The 25382-nt window shown below is 42.9% G+C and overlaps 2 protein-coding genes across 11 annotated transcripts in view; one reads left to right on the forward strand and one right to left on the reverse strand.

Annotated features, from left to right (window-relative positions):
• Nucleotides 1-1954, reverse strand: part of MROH8 (maestro heat like repeat family member 8) — a 39743-nt gene extending 37789 nt beyond the window's left edge. For 7 of the 8 annotated variants that reach the window (XR_012061713.1, XM_072944185.1, XM_015237831.3 and 4 more), the window contains exon 1: nucleotides 1593-1954. Coding sequence is in view for 6 of the 8 variants with exons in the window: in XM_072944185.1 (XP_072800286.1) it covers nucleotides 1593-1921 (329 nt within the window). In the remaining 2 variants the exon portion in view is untranslated. Of the gene's footprint in view, nucleotides 1-975; nucleotides 1168-1592 lie in introns of those variants that run through there. The other variant, XM_072944190.1, reaches the window with a different exon arrangement.
• Nucleotides 1608-25382, forward strand: part of RPN2 (ribophorin II) — a 50322-nt gene continuing 26547 nt past the window's right edge. For all 3 annotated transcript variants that reach the window (XR_012061714.1, XM_015237832.3, XM_006202564.4), the window contains exons 1-8: nucleotides 1608-1739; nucleotides 5160-5353; nucleotides 14820-14915; nucleotides 15488-15663; nucleotides 19861-19936; nucleotides 20942-21076; nucleotides 23028-23204; nucleotides 24725-24843. Coding sequence is in view for 2 of the 3 variants with exons in the window: in XM_015237832.3 (XP_015093318.1) it covers nucleotides 1727-1739; nucleotides 5160-5353; nucleotides 14820-14915; nucleotides 15488-15663; nucleotides 19861-19936; nucleotides 20942-21076; nucleotides 23028-23204; nucleotides 24725-24843 (986 nt within the window). In the remaining variant the exon portion in view is untranslated. The remainder of the gene's footprint in view (nucleotides 1740-5159; nucleotides 5354-14819; nucleotides 14916-15487; nucleotides 15664-19860; nucleotides 19937-20941; nucleotides 21077-23027; nucleotides 23205-24724; nucleotides 24844-25382) is intronic.

Consider the following 25382-nt stretch of genomic DNA (forward strand, 5'->3'; position numbering starts at 1 on the left):
TTTCAAACATGGGAAGACTATTTCCTCAAGTTTTTGTGCTATTTACAACATAAAATCTATAGGTGTGACATACTTTTAAGTTTAATTTCTATTAACATTTTCTCCAACATTTAAGTTCAGACAATAACAAAGCAATAAGACAAGCCCTGGTTTGTAGCATTTGTTGATTCTATGGCTTAAATATTCCCATTGCAGCCACAATCAAGCTGCCAATGTTATTCTAGGAAGAGATGTATAGTAGCTCACCATGATATAATGTTTCCACCATTCAGACACAATACATATAAGCTACCACAAAAGCAAAGACCATGTTAAATTAGGAAATGATGAATTTCATTTTCAGTATACTTTATTTCATTGGAAGTCTGTATAATTTAATTTTTCTAAATAGTTGTATTTAACAACCAATTTGCAAAATTCCTGATACGAGACTGACGTGCTGCCCACTGTGCTAAGAAGGCGTTGCAAAATTCCTAATAAATTTAACAACTGACCTTCGCATGCCAGTATGAGGTTTCAGCACATCACTGGTTGTCTTATTACTGAGTTGGAAGAGTTCGTTATATATTCTAGATCAGTACTGTCCAATAGAACCTCCTGTGATAGTGGAAATGTTCTGATTCTGTGCTGTCCAATAAAACCTCCACCAGCCACATGTGGCTATTAAACACTTGAAATGTGGTTAGTACAACCAAGGAACTGACTTTTAAATTTTGATCAATTTAAATTCAAATTTAAATATACACATATAACTAGTATACCGTAGCCAACAGCACAGTAGCAGACACAGAAAGAACTGACTGCCCTATTTGGGATAATAATATCTGGGACACTAATAATGATCATAAGAGTTACCACATTGTGAATATTCATATGCTCATAATAGTTTAAAAAGCACACATTATGGAATCAGACTGCTCAGGTTCAAATCTTTCAGTTTCCTTCTCTCTAAAATGGGAATACTAACATACATACCTCACAGAATAGTGATGAGGAGTAAATGAAATAGCGTACTTGGGGGCGCTGAGAACACTGTCGGGCTATTCTGTAAACGCTCAATAATTGCAGTTAGCTATCACTGAGTTCTTAGAAGAGTCACTTCCCTTTTTGAGCCTGTTACTTCAAGTATGCAAAATTAGGCTAATATGCTCCTCACACAAATGCTTTGCAATTCCAATAAAACGTCACTCATACGTCAGTTACCAAACAACCCTTAGAGGAAATTGCCATAATTTTCTAATGAAAACAGAAAAACCAAAACGCCAAACCAAAAACCCTGGAAAGTTGCTAGCCACGGGACCCATTCCATTTCTTTAAAATCGGCCGGGGTGCAGAGAGACGATTGAGTGACAGTGCAGTGGGCCAATCAGAGGAGGCCCCGTCTCGGGCCCACCCAGAGCCCTCGCCCAACCGCGCGCCGGCAGCTCCCCGAATGAGACCGTTGCGAGGCGGTCGGTTCCAAGTAGACCAGGACTCGGGGGGGAAGAAGCGGGCCTGTACGCGAGGACCGCGGCGCCCTGGGCGCGCGAGGACTGGAATTCCGGCCGCGGCTGCTGGGAGCGGTCCGGTCCAGCTGGACGGCAGGGACTGACCTGTGTCTAGAGCCCATCCCAGCACGCAGAGTCTGCCGCGAGTCCCTGGCGTCCCCTCCGGCGCGCTCTTGGAGCCACTTTCCCGAGCGGAAGTCCGCCTGCTGCTCGGGCCCTGGTGGGACCTGCTCGGAGGAATGGCGCCGCCGGGTGAGGCGTTGCGCATGGCTCAACCACGGGGTCCCGCGGCCGGCATGCCTCGGCGAGTGGGCCGTCGCTCGCGGGAGGCTAGTGCTGGCCACTCGGGAGCCGGCCAGGCGGGATCCCCTTCCCCTGCGGGGCAGGGGCATGGGCTCGGGCTCTTTTGGGGTCGAGGGTCTGACGGGGGGCATCCAGCGGGTGGGATCCAGCGGGTGGGACTGCTGGCGAGCGGAGGGGGGGGAGGGGGTGGGGGTGGGTGCGGCGCCGAGCTACGGGTCCCCCCGAGGCCCAGCCGGGGGACCGCGGCTACGGATCACCCTAGGTCTGGCTTCACTCATTCATTTGACTCTTGCGGGCTTCCTGGCCAGTCGGCCTAAGAGTGAGCTTTTGGCCAAATCATCCTTTTTTGCACCTTAGTTTCCTCTTCAGTGAAAGGGCAAGAAAATCACTCACTTCTCTTTGGGAGCTTAGAGCATAAGTTCTGAAGTTACAGTCTCTGGTACAAACTTGCACTCTGCCACGTATTCCTTATGTGACCCTGCGCAAGTTACTTAACTCCCCTGCACCTGTTTCTCATCTGTAAAATAGGTTAGTCACATTATCTGCCTCATAAATAAGTGTGAGTATTGAATGAGATGATCTCCTGCGAGGCATAAAACAGTGCGTGGCACTAAGTAACCACTCAGTGAAGTTAACTATATTGCTAGTTATTGCGTAGGTTCTGTGCACCATGAAATTTCGTGTAGTCTGACCACAACTTGGGGAATACGTACTATTGTTAGAATTTCCATTTGACAGATGGGAAAGATGGACTCTCAGAAAAGGGAGGTAACTTGCCCAAGGTAACAGTATCAGTGGCTCACTGCTCCATTATTTGAGAGGTTGAAGATAATAGAGTTTCTGCATTTAGATTCTCATCTAGTTACCTTAGGGCAGGTAACTTTCTGAGCCTCAGTTTCTTGGTCTGTAAACCCTACCTTTTTGGATGTTGTGGGGATTTAACAACACAATGTATACAAAGTACTTAGTATAGTATGGGTATACCCAACACACGTTAAATGCTCAATTTTTGGCCCCCAAAGTTTTTATGGTTAATATGAGGTGGGAAGATCAGGATTCTGGCACAGATGCTGTGTTAGGCGGACTTATAGTCTAGCTGGGAAAATGCTAATTATAGTCACTCACTAGATCTTAAAGCATTGAGTACATACATACATTCAAGGCACTGGGATTCAGCATTAGTATCTTGATTCCTCTTTTTACATCTTTCTACCCATTAGCAATTCTGACTTTAACTTTGAATTTTAGCCAGACTCCGACCACTTCTCACCACCTCCGTTGCTGTCACCTTGGCTTAGACCATCACCATCTTTTTCCTTGAATTATGGCAGTAGTCTCCTAACTGGTGTCCCTTTTTCTGTCCTTGCTCCTCTGTCGTCCCAACACAGTATTGTTTGTTCTCAATACAAAGTTCCTGTTAAAATGTAAGTCAAATCACTCCTCTGCTCAGAATTTTCCAGTGGCTCCCATCTCACTTGATAAAAGCCAAAGTCCCTCTAAGGCCCTCCGGATTTGGCCTGTGCTATGTCTGGCACTTACCCCTTGCTTACTCCTCTCTAGCCATGTTGTCCTCCTTGCTCATACAAAAAAACACCAGCTACACTCCTAATTCAGGGTCTTTGCAGTTGCTTGTCTTCTTGGGTTAGTTTCCCTCCAAATATCTTCATGACTTGCTCCTTCTTTTTCTTCAGGTTTATACACAATGTCTTTATTTCTTAGTCAGGCCTTCACAGGCTACCGTATGTGAAATTGCAGCTCTTTCCATATATCCCTTCTGTGCTTAATTTTTCTCCACCTTCTAATGTGATAAATCACGTTTCTTAACTGTTTCATGTAATGTCTTTTCTCACTAGAATGTAAGCTCCATGAGTGGGATTTTGTTTTCTGTTGCATTTTTAACACCAAAAATAGTGCTTGATATGTAGTAGGCATTCAATAAATATTTGATGAATGATAATCCACATTATAGATCTCTTTCTAGTTTTTTTTTTAAAAGAGTGTTTACATTCTTTAGGTTATTAACACACACACAGTTAAATAGCACCAACATTCATGCCAAAATAGGCATCCCTTCTGCAACATTCTCCAAAAAAACTGGAGCATGAACTCTATAGCTAGACCAGGGATTGAATCTAAGATTGGCTATGTCCAAGCTGTTCTGGTTTTCAGTTTTCTTATTTGCAAAATGCCTTTCTTAAGGAATTCTAGTTCAAACTAAATTTGACACTATAGGCAAAGGACCATTAATCATTAATGTTAGCCTTGTGATTACTGTTACTTGGAAGGCAGACAGTTCATGAAGTTGCTCATTTGAAAGTTTTTTTTTTTTTTTTCAAATGAAAAGTAAGAATGGCCCACTCCTATAATTTCTTTCTGTCCCCTGGAGCATAATAGATGAGGATTAAGTTTTCTTTCCATTTATTCAGCAAATACTAATTCAGTACCACTGTGTGTCAAGCAATGTGCAAGACTTGGAAATACTGGGATGAATAAAAGCAATAGTCTTTCCTCAGGGAGCTTACAGTTTAGCAGAGGAATCAGACATTACACTATTAATTATAGTTGTGACAAGTACTGCATGGAGAAGTCCAGGTTGCTGTGAGTGAATATAGGAACGACAACAATAATAAGGTAATAGTAGTAGCAGCTAACATTTCTATAGCACGTTACGTGCCAGGCACTTAAGTCTTTCTGTATTAACTCATGTGATCCTCATAACAACCCTGAGGTAGATACTGTTGTTAACTTGGGGAAACTGAGGCACGGCTGGTCACATTGGAACTGCCACAGCCACCTCGCTAATAAGTGACAGAGCTAGGATTTAAACCTGGCCCCAGAGGCCACGTCCTTCACTACTTTGTGGTTGCTGGGGACCTTTTCCAAAGGAGGGCTGTTAAGGGGCTTCTTAAGGAAGAGATACTTGAACTGAAATCTGAAAGTAAAAATTAAGCAAAGTTGAAGTAGGGGATGGCATTACAGCTGGGTGGGAAAGAACATGTCTCCTTAGAGAAACAAGGAGCCACGGATGGAAGAGTGAGGGAAGAGATCCGTTTGAGAGGTGGGCAAGGTCATGGTGAGGATTCAAGATTGGATCTGTCCTAAGAGGTATAGGAGTTACAGACATACTTGAAACCGGTATGATGAGTCCTGTGCTTTAGATACACAGAGGCTCCTGGGAGGACCATCCTTCAGAGGGCTGAGGACTGTGCCCACCACTTCCCAAGGCATCTCTCCAGGTTGAACCTCCAGGTTCCCTCACCCTTCCTCATGGTTTGGTTCCCAGACCTTGGTGCACTTCATCATCAGAACTATATACAGAACTTTGGAATGGTGTGGAGTGTATTTATTTAATGGTCATTTCCCCCCAAGGTTCAAGCACTGTCTTCCTGTTGGCCCTGACAATCATAGCCAGCACCCAGGCTCTGATGCCCACTCACTACCTCACCAAGCATGACGTGGAGAGACTGAAAGCCTCGCTGGACCGCCCTTTCACAAGCTTGGAAGCGGCTTTCTATTCCATCGTGGGACTCAGCAGCCTTGGTGCCCAGGTGCCAGATGTCAAGGTAAGCCACTTTTATCTTGGTGGCCTCATCCCTTCACTATGTTCCTTTCTTGTACTTCTTGCTCCTTTGAGGTAACTTTGGCTAATCCAATAAAATAAATACTTATATCAATTGACAGATACTTTTTTTTTTAATACTTAATGTATGTTAGGTCCACGCCAGGTATTTCAGTAGAGAATAAAGAAGAGCAAGTCATAGATCCTTTAGAAAGTTTTACTGTAGCTTTTACTGAAACTTTTACAGTGAGACTCTGCCCTGTGTATGTGACTAATAAATGATAAAGGAGTTCAGGATGGGGAGCACTCACCTTTATGAAACAGGGACAGTCATAGCATCAGGTAGTTTGATACACTTTTTGGACATTTGATGAGGAAAATGCAACATGACTGAAACCTTTCCTGGATTTAGAAACAGTCTTACATGAATTTACATTTTATTCATCACAGCAGCGTGGGCAGCTAGGGTAAGGAATTAGGGTCAGGTTTCTCACGTAAGTTTTGTGTGTTAGTTTTCTTTGGCTGTGTAACCTATTACCATAAAAAGTAATGATTTGAAACAATGCTCATTTATGCGCAGATAGTTCTGTAGATCAGAAGTCCACGCAGGCTTGGCTGGGCTCTCTGCTTAGTGTCTCATAAGGTGGCAATGAAGGTGTTGGCCAGGCAGGGCTCTTACTAGAGGCTCCGGGGAAGAATCTGCTTCAGGCCCCTTCAGGTTGCTGGCAGAATCCACGTCCTTGTGGTTGTAGGTCTGAGGTCCCCATTTTCTTGCTGGCTGTCAGCCAAGGATTACACTGTGCTCCTCAAGGCCACTGTAATTTCTCCTCATCTTGCTCCCTCTGCATTTAAGTCCGTAACAGCATGTTGAGTCCTTCTTTCTCTTCAAATCTCTCTGACCTCTTCTGCTACCAGTTGGAGAAGACTCTTCGATTTAAAGGACTTACGTGTTTGGGTCAGATCCACCGGGCTGATTTGCGGCTTTAATTACACCTGCAGAATCCCTTCACAGCAGTTCCTCCATTTGTGTTTATTTTTTATTTTTTCCTTTCTCAGTTTTATTATGTAGAATTATTACAGTTCGACTGCACATACACATTATATTGCATGTAAATACATATATACATTATACTGCACATTTTTTATTTTAGTTTACATATTCGTGTTGAAATAAATAATTTATGGATGCAAATCTAAAGATGGCATCTTCAGAATTCTGTCCATCCTTTCTTGTATTAGCATAGAAATGACCTCAAGTCCAAATGGCTTATGACTGGTTTATTTCTTGCTCATACTATATGGTCTTCGTGGGTCAGCTAGGGCTTCTTTCTGTTTCTTTAGTCCAGAGTTTAGCCTGATGGAGCAGTCTGTTTCTAAACGGGCTTGTGTGAATGAAAGCATGGCTCTTAAAACTTCTGCTCTCTAGAGATGCTCTGTAGAAATGAAAGCTCACTTCTTTTATCTTTCTCATTGCTTTGCCTGGGTTCAACAGATGAGGGAAGTGTAATCCTTCTTTAGAGGACTGTATATTTTAGAGAATTGTAACTTGTCCAGTTAGTCACCTGAGTCCCTTTGCTTTGGAGCTTTCCTGGGACCCTCCCTGGCTCTGGTCTCAGAGCTTCTGCCCTTTGCTTTCTTCAAGACTAACGGTTCCTCTTCTGACGAGAGCTGTGAGCACCTGACTAAAAGCATTGACAGTTTAGCCCACTTTTGCATGAACTCCTCATTCACTGAGGTTGTTTACTGCCCTGGGCTGGGCCCCCAGGCGTGCAGTGGTGTACCAGCCAGTCGTCACTGCCTTCATAGAGCTCACAGTCTAGCGGGAGTTAAAGGAACAGCAACTCTTTTTGTTTCAAACTTTCATTATGGAAGTCTGCAAACATTCACAAAAGTGGTAAACATGCATTGAGCCCTCTTTGTACCATTTGCCAGCTTGAACAAGTGTTCACATTTTGCCATTTTTCTTACATTTACTCATCTCTGCTTATTTATTTAATTTTTTTGCCGGAGTGTTTTAAAGCAAATACCAGACAAATCATTTGACTTGTATTTATACTTTTTTTAAAAAACATAATGACAATTCTTTTGTTTTACTTAGGAAGATTAACAGTAATTCTTCAATGTCATTTAATTCCCATTCTATGTTTAGTTATCTTGAGTTAGCAAAAAATGTTTTGTTTGTTAGTTGGTTTGAGTCAAGGTCTAAACTAGAGTTTCTGATGTCCTGGGCTTATCTTTTATATTTCCTGGCCGAGACTACAATCAGTAATTGCTGTTATGTATTGAATGCCTCATACGTGCCACGTATACTGTATGTGTTATCTTGAGTTGTCTTAATTCCGTATGGTCAGGAATACTGTCATGTAATAGAGGAGGAAATGGAAACTCAGAGAAGTTAAGAAACTTGCCCAGTATCTGCCAGTCAGATACTGTGGCCTCCATGGTCTAATCCAGCTTGAAGCCTGTTTTTGTAAATAAAGTTTTACTGGAACACAGTCACACCCATCATTTACTTACTGCCCATGGCTGCCTGTACACTTTTAACAGTAGAGTTGAGTAGTTTCTAAAGAGACTTGTCTGGTTCAAAAAGCCTAAAATATTTCCTCTCTGGCCCTTTGCAGAGAGTTTGCATATCCTGCTGTAGGAGAGCCGCGCTCACTCACATCTTTCCCTGACAGCTGTCTCTTGTTCCTGCCTGGGGCTTCCTCCCTGTGTGTGACCATGTTGACAAAACAGACTTTCCTCGTGATCACACTGCTATAAACCCTCTAGGTGAATGTACCTCCTAATAAAATTAGTTTCGCTCGAAAGAAGGAGTACAGGCAGCAGAGTCAACTTGCCGAAGCTTTAAATTCTGGCTCCACCTCTCTGTCCAATGGGAGTTGAGATGCCTTCCTCACTAGATCGTTATAAAGATAAAGTGAAATCACATAATGCCTAGTAAGTGACTGGCCCACGAAAGGTCCCTCGAATGGTAGCTATTACTGTTATTAATATTTTAAAAGTTTTGTTTCTATTTATAATTTATTCAGGCAAGTTCAGACAATGCTGGCACGGGTATATAGATGGCCCACAGTTTCTGTAAAGGGCCTGGGGAAGAGAGAGGACTAATTGTGAGACATAGACTGGAGCAGTCTGGGCCAGCAGAGGTTTTATGTCCTAAAGTGTAGGAGATAAAATTGGAATAGTAGGTTAATGTTAAATTTTGGTGGATTTGAATGCAAGATGAGCTGTTTCTGCTGGTCAATTTCTGTGGAACCATGGGATTCAGCAAGGGGCATCTTGGAGGAGTGAGGCACTGTCACTCTAACTGAAATGATGCCTTTTTGTCAACTGTCTCATGAACTAGCGTTGCACATGGATTTAGGTTGAACTCATGCCACTACGGGTCTTCTCTGCTGATGTCATGAGTTTGAGGGGACATTGATCAGGGCTGAAGATGTAGACTGAAGCCATCCAGACAGCAGTGCAGTGTGATTTGGGGGCAATTGCACGATTAGGCCAGCCATGGCTTTGTTTCTAATACAGACTCTCAAGTCACACTGCTTGGCTTTAAAATCTTGACTTCACAACTGCACCACTGAGTAATCTGTGCAGCTTACTGAACCTTTCAGAATCTTTTTCTTATCTGTAAGATGGAGATAGTAAGAGTACTCAGCTTACAGGTAATGGAAGGAGGGTAGTTAGCATGTGATGGCAGGCAGTACTGTGTAATCAGTACTGTCTCTCAGTGGTAGATGGTAGTAGCAGTAAACATACATTGACTGACATTTTATTTTTTTCAAACTGTCATCCTCATTGCTTAATGCCTAATAAACAGAGGATGTTCCACAAATATTTATGAAATGAATGACTTGGAAACTTTAGCTTAATAGAAACAGAAGCTCTCTAAATGTGCCTCTTAATCAGAAAATAAGTGGGTAAATCACATACTTCATTCTCCGGATCACGTCTGAACTGTGCTGTGGTGATGATGTGGTGTGTGCATTGTAAGCAGAGGAAGGAAGGGAGTGTATGGACGTTGCAGAGCGGTTGCATTGTCTTATTAGACGTGCACACTCAGTAAATCCACTGAAAGGAGGTCTCCCGTACTGCCACTTCCGCGTGCTGGGCCGTGTCCCGCTCAGCTGGTGTTGCTTTCTGCCGAGAGTAGCGAGAGCTCGCTCAGGCCTGCTAGAGGCACTGAGTCGGTTGCTCTCAAAGATGGATCCTTAGGGGAGATTTTTGTTACTCTGTCACAAGAGATTTTAATTTTAGCAACAGAACTGAGAGAAATGGGGTTTAATAAGAATGTGAGAGTAGAAGGCAGCTCTGGGAGCAGCAGAGTGTGGAATGAGAGTAGATATTAAGTGTTATGAAGAGTGAACAGCTTTTGTTTTGAAAGTCAGGTAGTGTGTGTATATATTTTTAAAACTTAAGCACATGAGAATGGCAGTTTTATAGATTTTGCTTAGCTTTTTACAAGAGTTAAGAACAATGGGGGTTATTTTATATTCATTTTAATAAAAATATTAAGTAGATGGGAGGCATACGATGCAAATATTGTGATAATAGATTAAATTCGAATGTCTGAAATCAGCATACATTAGACAGTGTTCACAGGTTGTCAGTCAACCAAGCACTTTCCTGATCTTTGAAAGGTGATAAGAAAACCTACCTTTTAGGATTGTTGTGAGAATTAAATGAGATAGTATGGATAAAGTGCTTAGATCAGTGTCTGGCACGTCAGGAGTGCATATAATATAGGTAAGTATAATATATCTGTATCCATTCAATAGGTTCTGAGTGCTTGTTGAAGGCCAGGCACCCAGCTAATAGGTGGGAATAGTAGAGAATCAGGCATCCCTTCAGGCAGTAATCATTTTAGGGAGCATCTGCTATGTGCAAGGCATTATGCTAAGTGCAAAGGAGACTACAGAGCTCATCCAGTGATGAGGCACCAGATGGAGACTAAGTGTGAATACAGACTCGTGTAGTGCATGGAAAGAACCATGGGAGTCCAGCAGAGGGCGCTGCTCACTCACCCTGTCCGCTGAGAATACTTAGTCTCAGCCTCAGCCTTACACCGGAGGAGTCGCCACTGTGCTGACCTGCCTGATTCGTTTAGTCATTCACCAGATATTTAGTGAGTTTCTACTGTGCACCAACCATGGTGCGAGGCATGGGAGATTCAGTGTTGAACCGCAAAGAGAGCCTCTGCCTCTTGGAATGTATCCTCTAATAGTGGAGACAAGCACTATTCATGTGATCAAATATATATGTGAATATTTGTAACAATGGCAAGTTTTATGAAGGTGAGATTTATAGCGTTGTAAATAGGGCATTTCTATAGGTGTAAAATAGGGGACTTTGACCTGGTCAGGGGGTGCTTTTCTAAAGAAGTTTCTGACCTTAAATCTCACTCTTTATCTGCCTTAATTACAGCTCCCTGAGGGCAGGAACTTTGTCCATTTTATTTGTTGTGTATCTCCAGTACCTAGATAGCACCTGGCACATACTAGTACTCAGTAGCTGTTTATTAAATGAGGGAAGGTATTGATTGATCTGAATTCTAAAAGGAAAGTAGGCGTTAACTGGGAGACGGGAGGGAAGGGACTGCAGGCAGAGGAAATAGCATGTGCAAAGGACCTGTGCAGGTAGGGAGCAGATTATATTTGAGAGACTGAAAGGAGGCTGTGCATCGAGTGGAGAATGGGAGAGAGAGAAGTAAAGCTAGAGAGGACAGCTGGGGCCAAGCCTCAGTCCCTTGGTGGTCACAGGGAAGACTGTACTTTTTCTCTGAAGAGCAGTTGATTTTTAGCAGCAAGTACCAGGATCCAATTTTCATCTTGGAAAGATTTCTCTCCTGCCTAGTGGAGGAGGGACTTTGACAGGAGAACATGGGGCAGGGTTAAATGCTGGAGAGGTGCAAAAAATAACACCTGGACTTCTGACTTTTGTGACATGGTTGGATGGTTGGGCCATTCCTTGAGATAGGAAACACAGGAGGAGAATTAGGTTTGTGCTGGAAAGATTGTAAATTCGATCTTAAAGATGTTGAGCTTAAAATGCATTGTATAAGTGGCCTTTGAGAGAAGTCTGAGCTGGGGGTGCAAATCTGAGAATTATCTGTGTAGAGGTTCTGGATGGAGCCATGGGCATGAATGAGATTGCCTAGAGAGAGAGAGAGGAAACGGAGGGAAGTGGGCCTAGGAGTTGAAAAACTCCAGTGTTGAGTGGTCAGGCAGAAGAGGATGAAATTTGAGTGGCTGAGGAGGAAGAGAGCCAGGGGAGTGCAGGGGAGTCCTGGAAGTGAAGGGAAGCGACTGTCTCAGAACAAGGAAGTGATTGGTTCTGTCCAGCGTTGAGGGCACGAGCACTGGAAAATGTCTTTTAGCTTCCATAATTTGGAGGTCACTGGTGGGAAGAGAGGAGGTAGCAGCTAGAGAGGAGAGATCAAGGAGAGTTTATTTTAAAATAAGTCTTGAGTTTTGTTAGTGCATTAAGAGTTACCACTTGAGAGGGAGAAGTTGAATCGATGAGGTGAATGGGCTTCCAGGTGGAGAGAACAGCCTCTACTAAGCCTGGCGGCTTAAAAGTGCTAGTTGTGTTTTGGGGGCAGTGAGTCAGTTGTCCAGCATCTGGAGCAGAGGTGTAAGGGGATGTGTGGTAAGGAACGCATGAAAAAAGTGGGCCCAGGTACCAAGGACCTGGTGGGGCGGCCCTCGATGTGACCTGCGTGACATAGTCTGGCAAGGTTACAAAGTGTAGTCTGAGAGGAGACAAGAGTTGGGAGCTGTTAACGGAGAGGAGGGGGCAGGTGAGAGACAGAGATTGACTGTCTTGTCTTGGTTCCTGATTCAGCTCCAGGAGTTGCAGAGAAGAATGGATGGAGAAAAGCACTGATGTTCTTCACTCAGAAGGATGTTTAGATAATTGGGCACAAAGTTGGAGGGGAACAGATGGAGCATGGACCTTTAGGGGAGAATTTCAGCCTTCATTTGGATAGATGAATGTGCAGCGAGGGCGGTGGGAGTCAGTTACAGGTTCCCTGCGAGCAGCCAGCCAGAGCCTCGGCACCAGATGGGCTTCCTGAGAGGCCAGAGCGTGTTTCATGCCGTCCCTCACTTTGGCTGCTAAAACCGAGCTGTCAACATTTTGAGCTTAGAAGCCACTGGCCGCTGGTACTGTTTACCTATATCTGTGTGTGCAAAGAATTAGGGTAGGCATGATGCTGGTTTTACCCCAGAACAGGTCGTTTTCAGTATTGCCTTGAGAGATGGAGGTTGTCTAGCTCAGGCTCGAGCCAGGCTGCTGGGGTTTGAATTGCAGCTCCTCCATGAAGAGCTCGGAGACCTTGGACAAGTTACTTTTGCCTCTCGAATTCCCCAGTTTTCTTGTCTGTAAACTTAAGGTAATAGGAGAACCTGATGCATAGATCCTCTTATTACATGAGAAATGCATATGGATCATTTGGACAGTTTATGTGCTCAAAATGTGGTAACCGTGACCATAATCATTGTTTGGGGCTTTGTGTGTTGTTCTGTTGTGAAGGCACCAGATGGCGACAAAGCACACGTCTTACACGTAACCCACATTCTGCTGGAAGGATTCCTGAGTAGATTGTTTCCTTCAGATCCCTGATTTTTGCCTATGAAGTGTTTTGTTTCTTTTCTTTCTCTCTTTGGTTTCTTTCAGACTTCTGGTTGAAACTCGTTTATTTTCAGACTCTTAAATTTTATTCATAAAATTAAAAACAAAAGTTTCTTGGTTGAAGTAGCATATGCACACAGTAAATTATCAGGTAATATAGAACAGCTGTTAGTGGGAAGCAACAATCCATCCCATGGCCCACCTTGTCCTACTGGGAAGCACCACTTTCAACTGTTATTGTTACTGTTTAATTAATTAACTAATTTGTAATTTGTGTAATTTTTTTGAGCTGACTTACTAATTTTGCACATTTAAAGAATTCTTTGGGTTTTAGGGGGGGTAATTAGGTTTATTTATTTTTAACAGAGGTACTGAGGATTGAACCCAGGACCTTGTGCACGCTAAGCACGCACTCTATCACTGAGCTATACCCTTCCCCCACCATCTAATCTTGAATAGCTGAATTCTGTGTTATCTCAACCAAAGTATTTGGTGATATAACTAGCTACTAAGTGATATTTCTTGATATGGTAAGAATAGTATGTATTTTGTTATGTGCCCACTCTGTGCCAGGCACTGTGATGGTAGTTCATCCAAGTCTCTGCTCTCAAGTAACTAGTCCCTGGTGGAGGTAGTGCAGTGTGGTAAGTGCTTTGGGGTAGAGCTTTTGGGAGGGAGGGCAGCTGGCCTATCCTGGGATGGATGTCAACAAAGATTCTCTGGAGGAAGTGACATCTGAGCAGAGATGAAGATAGGACTTGGTTCAGCAGACAAAAAGGACGAGGGAGAGGTGGTCCTGGAAGGGGGGACGGCAGAGTCAAAAACATAAATGGCAAGAGCGTGGTGTATCTGGAGAGTTGCAGTGGGCTGGAGGGTAAGATTTTGGAATTGGAGGTGGGGCTGTGATGATGAAGCTGGCACAGAAGTGAGGGTCAGTCATGGGGGCATTTTTGCCAGATCAGAAACTTTGGATCTTGTTCTGAGAATAAGGAACCACCCAAGGGTGTTAATACCCGAGTAAGATGGTTACATTTGTATTTTATAAAGATTGCTCTTGAAGGAGGATGCAGAATGGTTTGCAGGGCTTGAGACCGCTTAGGAGATGAGTGTAACAATCTACCTGAAAAACAGCAAGGGCCTGAAATAAGCAAGGGGAGGAGCCAGGGGCCCAGGATTGGGTTTGAGGACCTAAAAGGAGATCAGCTCCATAGGCTTGGAGGATGAGGGAAAGGTCAAGGATGACTCTGAGGTTTCTTTTCTAGGTAGTTAGGTGCACGGTGATACCCGTACGTGAGCTGGAAAGTCCAGGTGAAGAAATAGGTTTCTAGCTCATTGTAGATGTGTTGAACCTGACTTAGCTTTGGAGACATCTCAGAGGAGACCTCAGTACAAACAGCATCAGAGGAGACACTGCCATTTATTAGCTTTGTCACTTCCATTAAGTTACTTACAAACTCCAAGCCTCAATTTCTCTCTCTGTTAAAGGAGGATGATGATATCTACAACAGGGTCCTTGTGTTCTTTAAAACGAAAAGCATCATAAACACCCCGCACAGGTCATGGCCAGAGAAGGTGATTGGTGAAAGTGGTGTCTCTTCTTCCTTTCCAGGTTCAGAAGGACTAGAGTGCCTTCAGGTTTGGTGCTCTTTCTCTGAAGTTAGCATTTGGGGCAGTACAGTGTCCTGTGGAAAATAACTGCTTGAAAAATGAAATCTCTTGTAGCTCAGACTTTAAGCCATCATAGATTGCTTGGCATTTTATTTGTCATCCAAAAACCATGTACACTTTCCCCAATCACTGTGTGTATCAACACTTATCATGGACTTTCTCCCATTTAGAAAGCTTGCACCTTCATTAAGTCAAACCTTGATCCCAGCAACGTGGATTCCCTTTTCTACGCTGCCCAGTCCAGCCAGGCCCTTTCAGGGTGCGAGGTGAGTCCAGCTTTTTACACTTACTTTTGCTTTCAACTGTAAACTGTATTTTTAAAGAAGGAGGGTCATGTCAGATGACTATTTTTTTAACAATGAGGATCCATTTGTGTAGGTCAGAACTCCATTCTTGTGATTTTTTTCTTTTCTTAAGGAAATGGAGCTCATTTCTTTCCCCAAGTTTTCACTTTTCGCGGATTTTAAATAACTTTTTCCTGTAGTTGCCTTCTCTTCTCTTGATTTTTCTTTCTGTCTCCCTTTAACATTTAAAAATGTTTAAAGCAAAGAAAGGGTGCCCCCACACGAGATTTCCAGAAATCCATTTTTTTGAACATAGGGGAACCATATCAGTAGACAAGTAACTTGCCAGAATCTTCCCGAAAGTGTAGTGCTGGGGTTTTACAGACATTTAATTCTGGTGTCTGAGGAGTCAGGGGCAGGGGGGAGGGGTGGTGGTGATGACGTCCCAGGTGGGTGGTGTGACTTGGGCAGTCGCCCTTCATGCCCTCTTTGGTGTGCCTGCCACAGACTGCTAGCACCTGTTCTGAACTCTGTGTCTGCCAATCCTTTCTTAGATCTCTGTTTCAAATGAGACCAAAGATCTGCTTCTGGCAGCTGTCAGTGAAGACTCGTCTGTTGCCCAAATCTACCATGCAGTTGCAGCCCTGAGTGGCTTTGGCCTCCCCTTGGCTTCCCAAGAAGCTCTCGGTGCCCTCACCGCCCGCCTCAGCAAAGAGGAGACCGTGCTAGCGTAAGTCACCACCTCGAGCGCTTCTCAGCCTTCGTTTGCTTCGGCTGCCGTCCTCAGAGGCTTCAGCCGTCGGTTCCGCAGGTATTTTCTGGGCACGTGCTCTGTGCCGGGTGCTCTGCTGGCTCTGCAGACGTCATCTTGTACTAAGGCCGGTGAGGTCCCTGTCCTCGTGCAGCTCACCTAGACATGGTCTTCCTCAAGCTGCTCAGGCACAAGGTGAAGACTGAGTGAGAACATAAACACACTGCCATGTAGGGACACAGTTGCCTTTTGAGATTAGGGACTAAAGCCAGGGTAGGAGTCACCGGGGAGAGTGAGGCCCAGGAGCCACGTGCATCTCTTACTGAGGCTTGGCCAGGCCCCAGTGGGATGCTGGCAGTGGAGGCTCTGCACTGGAGGAGGGCTCCCGGGGCCCCTTGGAAGTGTGCGAGACAGCACCGGGTGGAAGAAGGAGGTGCTCAGAGGCGGAACCTGTTAAAGGAATCAGACCCTGCTTTTCTATAGAAGGCCCGGGTGGAGGAGAAGCGCCCTATAGGAAGGAATGCTGAGCAACTTTCCTATTTATTGTAAATTTAAATGTTGTAACTGACTTAAGGATGTTTATTAAACTTAAAAGTAACAGTATATGTAGTTTATAGTTTTTTCTTTAATACTGAAATTCCTTGTTTAACCTAGTATATATATTCTTTCTTTTCTATGTATCCCCCATTTAATTGCAACCCTGCAAGAAATCAGAGCACCTGGACTCCTGTTCATTTTTCAGGAAGATGTTAGTGACACCAATTCCCTGCTGAAGAATAGTTCAGTGGTTTCCCACAGTTTTTGTTTGCTTTTTGTTTTTGCTAAGAATCAAAATGTTTCTAAACTTGAAGCTTTGTCAGGGGCAGGGTTCACAGTCATTTAATGTTCTCTCTGTTACTCTCACACCCTCCTCATATTCACATGGTCAGTAATCAGTGACTTTGGGGCTGATGCTTTTCCCAGGAAGGACATTTTATGCACACTTTACCCAGTGCTTGGCCCTTGTGGTCTTCTGGTTTCAGGTCACATTACTTTGATCTCTTTTCATAATCCCTTGTGGAATGTTTCTCTAATCACCATATCTCATGTCATGAAATCACTGTCAGTGCCTCACTCTGATGCCACCTTCTACAGAAAAATCTTTCCATTTCTCTCTAAGCAAAAAGGAAAATCTCCCTCCTCTAAACCCTAGAACAGGAAGAAGTGCAAAGAAAGTACACCTATTTTGGAGTCAGTTAGACTTGGGTTTGAACTCTAGCTCTTCTTTGCTGTGGGGCTTTGGGCAAGTTGCTGACCTCTCTGAGCCTCATCTATAAAATGAGGCTGGTAATCCTTACATCCTGGAACAAATGTCAGGATTAAGTAAAATAATCCATGCAATGAGCCCAGTGCAGTGCCTGGTTCTTAGTGGGAGTTCTTGCTCCTCTAGAGCATTTCCCTCTCAGGTCCCTTTCTTAGGGAGCTGATTACTTCCTTGGTTGTACTGTAGTTTTTTCTGTATTAGATTGTAAGCGTCTTTATTTATAGTGCCCAGAGAGCCTGGCACATAGTAGGTGCCCAAGAAAGAGTTAATAAAGCCTGCAACTATACTTTTGTGTTTCTAGTCTGTTCTCTTTGAAAAAGTTTCAGGTAGAAAGAGCACACGCTCGAGATCAGAGAGAACTGTGTTCAGTTCCAGATGCTTCTATTTAATACCTCTGGGACCATGAGCTGACTGTTTAACCTCCCTAAACCTTAGTGTTTCCATATGTAAAACAGGGAGAATGGTATCTGTCTCACAGGATTATTGTGAAGATCAAACTGGCAGGATGCCCTACATATTACTACTAATTTGCACTGTTTAAGGACATCTCATATAAGTTAGGGCTCTTCTAAGTGGGCCTTGTACATTTAACTGGACTTATTCTAGGAGATGAGTGTTCATAAACTTGTATAGAATGGAAAAAAAAATTTGTAGGTTTGAATGAACTGTCTGAAAAGATGCTCTTGTGGTCTCTCATAACCCAATTTCCTTGAATCATCTGCTGTATATCAGCAAGACAGGATCTGCTTTATCAGTGTTTGAATATAGTGCTCCAGAGCGGGAGAAATTGCTGACTGGGGAATAAGTCACTAAAGCCAGTGACAAAACTTTTCAAAAGCTAATTGTATTAATTTCATCCTAAAAACTTCTGAGGTTGTTACCAGCATGACGCTCACTCATTCCAAAGAAGAGAAGAAGAATATCTCAATTGAAAAGTTCTTTCTAGGCTGTCTCAGCAGCCTTTCCTGGGCTCAGCATTTGTCGTGGACAGATGTGGGGTTTTTATCTTATTTGAAAATTCAGGTTTCATTTTCTCAACTGCATTATAACAATGAGCATCCCAGAGGGGTCATTGAATACTCTGAGGCTTGCCTCTCTGTGAATTGTGACTCCTCTGTTTTCCACTTGCCATCTTAATGGAATTAGTTTTCCACAGAGGGAATCTAAATTATTACGATTGAGATGAAAGCAGACAAATTTTCTCTCTACCTTCCCCAACACGTTGACTTGATAAATGGTGGTTTTACACAAAGGCCTGGTCATCTCGGGAATTAGCAAACCTTTCCAGGGTTGAGCAGCGTCATCTTAACCACTAGGGGGCCTCGGCCTTTTCCCTTCCACCCTGAAAAGCACGATTTATATTTTCCAAGTTATGCACTTTAAGAGAATAGAACCTAATAAAAACTCTTAGATGGACATACCTATTATATTCCACCTTAAAAAGTTTATCTTACAGAAATACAGCCATAAGTGGGTAAAAATACATCAATAAACCATAAAAAGAAATGAAGTACTGATACATATTACAAAATGAATGAGCCCTGGAAACGTTATGCTAAGTGAAAGAAACTAGACACAAAGGGTCACATTTGTATGATTCCATTTATGTAAAATATTCAGAATAGGTAGATTCATAGAGACAGAACACAGGTTGCCAGCAGCGGAGGGAGGGGGAAATGAAAAGAAACTGCTTCATGTGTATGGGGTTTTACTTTAAACTGACAGGAATGTTTTGGGACTAGATAGGGGTGGTAATTGCACAACATTGTGAAATACAACAAATGCCACTGAATTGTTCCCTTCCAAATGGTGATTTTTATGTGAATTTCACTTCCATAAGTTAAAAAACGTATATCCATGTACAACTATGAATAAGGGTTATGATTTATGGCATTGTATGACCTAGTGAAACAAATGTTTACCATTTAGAGAGTAAATGAGTAAATTACAGTTCATCTAAGCAGTGCAATACTATGTCATTGTTAATAAGAATGAAATACATTTATATGTACTCGTTTGGAAAGATATATACAATCTATTAAGTTCAAAATAAATAGGAAAATGATTATCTTTTAGGAGTGGGTGTTATAGGAATTTTAACTTTCTTCTTTAGTAATGTACTTGAATTTTTAACAAATACGTATTTTTATAATCAGAAATACATGGTAGGAAAAGAACAAGAGAATAAATTTTGGTTTGAGAACCAAATGTTTTATTCCCTTCATCTTATTTAATGCCTAAAGGATGAGCGGCTTTCAGGTCTTCCAGCAAGATGATGACAGCGCAAGCGTTAGCCTCTCAACATGCGTTTACCGAATGCTTCTTGTTCGTACTGCATCAGTCTGGTTTCAGAAAAGTTGCTCCAGATTCTACCCAACAATCTACATATGTAGATCCACAGTATTTCTTTGGTCTTGGAATAAGAAAAGTTGAAAATTTATGAACCACCAACCTCTGCCTGGCACAGTGCCTCGTACAACATGGGGATGCCATATATACCTTGGTCACATTGAATCCTGTTCTACCTAAGAGCATATCTCTTCTGAATCTAATTTGTCTTAGTCTAGTGGTCTGCATGTGATGCTGTTGGAACAAAACAGATTTCAGAGGAGGGCAAACGGGTGTACCCTCTCTTATCTACCCGCAGTCTTTCGAATCCTGTTGTCCAGAATGCCTTCTCTCCAGCTGTAGTGGCCTTTGTTGCCTCTTTCTCAGGTAGATTATAAATAAGCTCCTTCAGGGCCAGGACTGTCTTACACTTCTTAAGAACAAGAGCGGGCTATCTGGGAAGGCATCCTGACGCAGGAAGGTTGACTACAGCTAGAGGAAAGGGAGACTTGCTGTTCACTGGGGTCCTACTCTCTTCCTTCCAGGACGGTCCAGGCTCTGCAGACTGCATCCTACCTGTCCCAGCAGGCTGACCTGAGGAGCATCGTGGAGGAGATTGAGGTGCGAATTTATTTTGCCAAGTGAATTTCCCAGCTCTTGTCTTTGACACCCTTTAGAGGAGTCTAGCAGATGGGTGTGAGTGATTTGTTACGGGCAGTGACATTTCTTTCCGCATCCAAGGCACGCTTTGGTGTGTTGTACCATTTCCTAGGGAGTATTTGTTAGGCTAGTATAGTTACACCATCAACTAGACAGCAAACTGCTTCAGCCTCCTGTAGGTACAGTCTTGTAGTCCACTGGTTTTAGAGCCTAACAAACCTGAAATTCAAACAATTTTTTCTACTTCTTACTACTGTGTAATCTCCAGCAAATTATTCATGTCTGAGCCTCCATTTCCTTGCCCGGTGGTGGTTAGGAACAAGTGAAGTAAAGTGCCTAGTACGTAAGAGGTGCTCAGCAGTGGTCACTGTGGTTTTTGTTGTTACTCCATCCTTTCCTTTGCCTGGACCTCCTGCTGTTCAGAGACTCCTCTCCAGGACCACGTAGCCCGTGATGACAGGCAGTCCCAACTGTCATCACTGGGTGGCCCTGCAGGCAGGTGAGCTGCCGTATCACGTTGCCCGGGAGAGCTTATGTCTCTTCATCCTTGAGAGCACTGAGTAGGAAAGAGAAGTGCTCTGCTCTCTAGGCTATATCCAGATGGATGGCCGGAACATTCATCTGTGTCACGGTGCTTCCTGGGTGCAGCGCAGCCTGGCCCACTGGCCTTCTGCCCAGAGCAGTTGGTGCCTTCGGTGCCACAACTCCTGGGCTTGGACTTGAGTACAGGGGTTCAGGGGAGGAGCACTCCCCGAGGGGCAGAAGATGTGTTCTCTTCAGATGCCTGTGTGATACACTGTAGTCTGCCTGAGCACATTTTTTTGAGAAAGTACTAAGTGACTCAGGTGGTCCACAGATTTGGAGGGAGATTTCTGAAAGCTGTGTCTGCACTGGGGTGACAGTGGTTTGTATGTCTCATTTCTGTTGTCACTTAACTTCCAACCTGCCTCCATTTTGTTGTGACAGGACCTTGTTGCTCGCCTGGATGAACTGGGAGGTGTGTACCTGCAGTTTGAAGAAGGGCTGGAGACAACGGCGTTATTTGTGGCTGCCACCTACAAGCTCATGGACCACGTGGGGACTGAACCGTCCATTAAGGAGGTGCCTGTCTATGCTGCAGTTCTTGGGCATGGAACCCAAAGGCGTAGTTGACTTTATCTGCCAGGGATAGCTTTTCTTCAGAGAGGGTTGTTCAGTTAGCTTTAGGGTGTCTTGGCTTAGGCACTGAGAATGAGAAACAGAAAGATACAAAGCCTGTTCTTGAAAAACTGGCTGTCAGTGGGATGGGCAAGTAAACAAATTGTTTCACTTGCTTTAAATGAGGTAGAGACAGGCTGTGAGGTAGTGGTCAGAGGCCAGGTGCATTACTCTCGTTCACCTCCCTTTTCTCCTTGCTGCTCCTTGCTGCTTGTCTCATGAATGCTTTCCATGTTGGTGGCCCGTGCAAATCCTTTTTCTCTTGAGAAGTGCCCTGCACTTCACAATTGCCTGTGCTCCCCTCTCCCCCCGATCCTCAGCAATAGCTAAAGCAGAGCTGCTCTGTACAGACTGACATAGTTCACTGAGAGGCATGTGTGCCTACCAGACATCTACCAAGAGTTCATTCTTTTCTTCTTTTTCTTTTCAAGAGGAGCTTGTTAACCTGAAAGAACTTTTAGTTGAAATGTGTGTGGGACGTCTTTTGAGTAGGACCCTCTTTATACCCCTTGTTTGGGAGAGAGAAGGTTACCAACCTTTGATCTAAAATACAAGCTGCTGCGGTTTTAATTTTAGGAGGAGAGATTTGGGTTCCAGAATAGAAGTTTCACTTCTTTTATGTATTATCAATGCATTGCGAGTTCTATGCTGAGTTTCACGTAAACTATAAATAATTACCTGCCTTGAGTAATTTGAATTAATTTCTTATTTTCCCTGGAGGATACAATCTACTAATTTATTCCACATATTGGCATTTTTATGTTATCTGTTCCTTTATCTTAAGTGTGGGAGGTCTAGAGATTCCACACTCTATTTATATTTCTGTTATGGGTCAAAGAGCAGGCATCTGGGTCTTATAATGCAAATCATTTAGGGATTCTCTTATACATGGTACAGTGATGAATTGGTGATATTCTACATGCACAACTTAAACTTTTTCTTGCTTTATTCCCAAGCTTCTACTAACCAGGTATTTAGCTGGAATAATTTTGCTGTCACTGCTTTTGACATAACCATTCTGGTGAACAGTCACCCATTTTAACATGTCAACAGCTTAGTGTTGGAAAATGTAATTGGTACAATTAAAGAAAATTATTTCATGTCGACTGTGAATAACACTGTCGGGAACAAGAGGGCTCTTTTGTTAGATGGTAGATTTTAAAAAACAAAACTGATTGAAGTGGAAAATGTTTCCTCTTAAGCAAACAACCTCTAGAATTTTAATAATGCTTTTAGGTTCTGCTTTTTTAAAAAATTGCTTTCAGTTTTTTTCTTTAAGCAGCCCATTACCTCCTAATATATTCTATTGTGGAAGGACTTTGGAGCCAAACAGACTTACATACAAGTTTTGGTCTTTTTTTTTTTTTTCCCTTTCTGTTTTAACTTGTAGGGGTTACTTAACCTTGCCTTGGTTTCTTTATTTGGAAAAGATTGAAATATCAGTCTTTTCAGGACTTTTGTCAAGATTTGAGTTAATGCACGTAAAGTACCTGTCATAGTGCCTGCCACGTATAGGCATTGAACAGATGGGTAGTGTTACAGGTATTTGATAATATACTTTCATATCTCAGTAATTAGAAGTACTTTGTATTTGTATAGTAAGCATCCATAAATGGTTGACAGATAAATGCATAAATTTCACTTCGTACCAGAGAATGGGGAAAAACCAACCACAGTCCAGTTTTAAGCTTAAATGCAGTTTATTTGCTTCCCCCACCCCTACTATTTTGGATTAATGTTCAAAGACCTTCCATGTGAACACCTGGAAACAGATAAGGAATGACCTGAGCCAGGTAGGGAGGAAGGGGTGGCTGTCCCATCTTCCTGACGGAGCTGCGTTTCTCTTCTCTTTCAGGATCAGGTCATCCAGCTAATGAATGCCATCTTTAGCAAGAAGAACTTTGAGTCACTCTCAGAAGCCTTCAGTGTGGCCTCTGCTGCTGCCGCCCTGTCCCAGAATCACTACCATGTGCCCGTTGTGGTTGTACCTGAGGGCTCTCCTTCCGATACTCACGAACAGGCTATCCTTCGGGTATGACACTCGTGCCCCAGATGTGCTGTTCTGATTGCCATTTCCAGTGTAAGGCTTCCGGAAATCCAAAGATTGGTACACAGCCCATTGTAACCCCCATGAGAACAGACCCTTAAAATGAAGAGCAAGGCTCCTTTCCTTTTGCCTGGAAATGGGGGTGGCCACTGGGGGAACTAGTCACAGAACCCTTCAAATCTCTCCCACACCTCCCCCCGCTTTTTTTTCTAGAGTAATCTAAATAGTAAGACTTTCAAAAAATTAAGTGCAAGAAAATTGCATCTCTGGATTCATAAGCCCAGAGGTACAGAGAAGTCTTACTCTAAAATGTATTTTCCAGTACGTGAACTTTCTAAATACATTAAAACAGCTTTTTAAATTCCCAAGAAATTCTGGGAGTTACAGTTGTTAAAGTCAGTTGTCAGATCTCTTCTTCCTTGGAACTGACAGCATACCTTTCTGCCTCTTCAGAGCATAGCCCTCCCTCTCACTCAGCAGTAAGCAAGACTGTTTTTGTGTGTTAACTCTTTGAACAGAGCAAAATGCACATGCTTAGAGTTTTGCATTCAAATGAGGCATTTGTTGCTATTGTTTGGAAACCAGTGGTAAGTTAAAATCTTTATGAGAAGTTAGCATTTTATTGATGTCTAAACGCGCGGGTTCCACACAGGACAGCCCCATCCATCCCATCAGTTCTATTTTGGTGGGCCCTACACATATTCTTCTGAAGAAGTGCCCAGTGCTCCAGAGTAGTTGCCTCTTCTCTCCCTACTTACAAGTCACGTCCCCTCAGCAAAGACTGGCGGGGAGAACTAACCTGATTACCATAGTTCACCATGAGTACGGGGAAAAATACTAGCTTTTGAAGCTAAGTAGGTCTGGGCTTGGGTCCTTAACCATGTGGCCTTTGGCAGCCCCATAACCTCTCATGGCCTCAGTTTCTTCACCTGTAAAAGAAAGATTATTCTCTGTCCCAGACAGTCGGTGAGAGGATATATTTATATATATATATAAGGCCTGGCCTGGTATTTGGCAAAATTGACTTTCAACATATAAAAGTTAGTAATATTATCTACATTTCTTCAGCTTTCCCATTGCCCATACCTTCCTAAAGTAATTTTCTTGCTAATAATTTTTTTTTTTTAAAGACACATTAGTCGACTAGTAGAGTGGATCATTCAAGGGATCAGAAAGAAGGAAGCCTTAGCTGTGTGATCTGGGGCTGGTCATTTTCTTTCCCTGGTCTCTGGTTTCCTTATGTGAAAAATGAAATCATTGAATAAAATCACCTTTAAGATCTTCCCCACCTCTAACTTCCCATAACCTACCGTAGTCCCAGCCTAGCTGTATTTTCCGGTATTTGATCCCTGATAGATAGTAGACCAGAGGTCAGCGATGATTTCCTGAACTGAGATGGTTCTTCCCCTGCAGAGCATGATCCCCGTGGGGAAAGCACCTTAGAAGCAAAATTTTGTGTTCCCTCAGCCTTTGTTGCTACAGATACTTTTAAAATGTATTTCCAGTTGCAGGTCACCAACGTTCTGTCCCAGCCTCTGACTCAGGCCACTGTTAAGCTAGAACATGCTAAATCCGTTGCTTCTAGAGCCACCGTCCTCCAGAAAACATCTTTCACCCCTGTAGGGTAAGTTTTGAGCAGAGCTCTGCAGGGCACCAATACATTTGTTTTGGGAAGTTAGCCTGCAGCCAGCATAACCCAGATTAATGTGGTTATTACCAAGATGATAAAATCAAATTTCCCTAAATTTAGGATTATGCTTTATCCGTAACAATATGTCAGGAAAATTTCCCCCATAGGATTAATATTCTTCTACAGTCTTATCTTTAATGACTGCATATTATGGTTATGTAAATTTTTTTTTAAAAATTAAGGGTCAATTTTTATATGGAACTTCGGTAAGTGCTAAATTAGTAAGTTAATGAGATTGGGAGCTTTTGAGTTTTAGAGAGAAAATGTGTTTGTTAGATAGTCATAAAGATACATAGGAAATATGTGAAATTAAAAAGCAAAATCATTTTTAGGAATGATCAATGGAATGGTAAACGACATTGGGGATTTTGCTATGTAGTTAGAATTAAGAATTCTCTACCTTTTTTCCCCTTTAAAATAAAAATTATTAGTATTTTAAAATTAAATTAAAAGTGAGATATGCCTTTTTTAGG

This window comes from Vicugna pacos, chromosome 19, assembly GCF_048564905.1.
Source record: "Vicugna pacos chromosome 19, VicPac4, whole genome shotgun sequence".
Lineage (NCBI taxonomy): Eukaryota > Metazoa > Chordata > Mammalia > Artiodactyla > Camelidae > Vicugna > Vicugna pacos.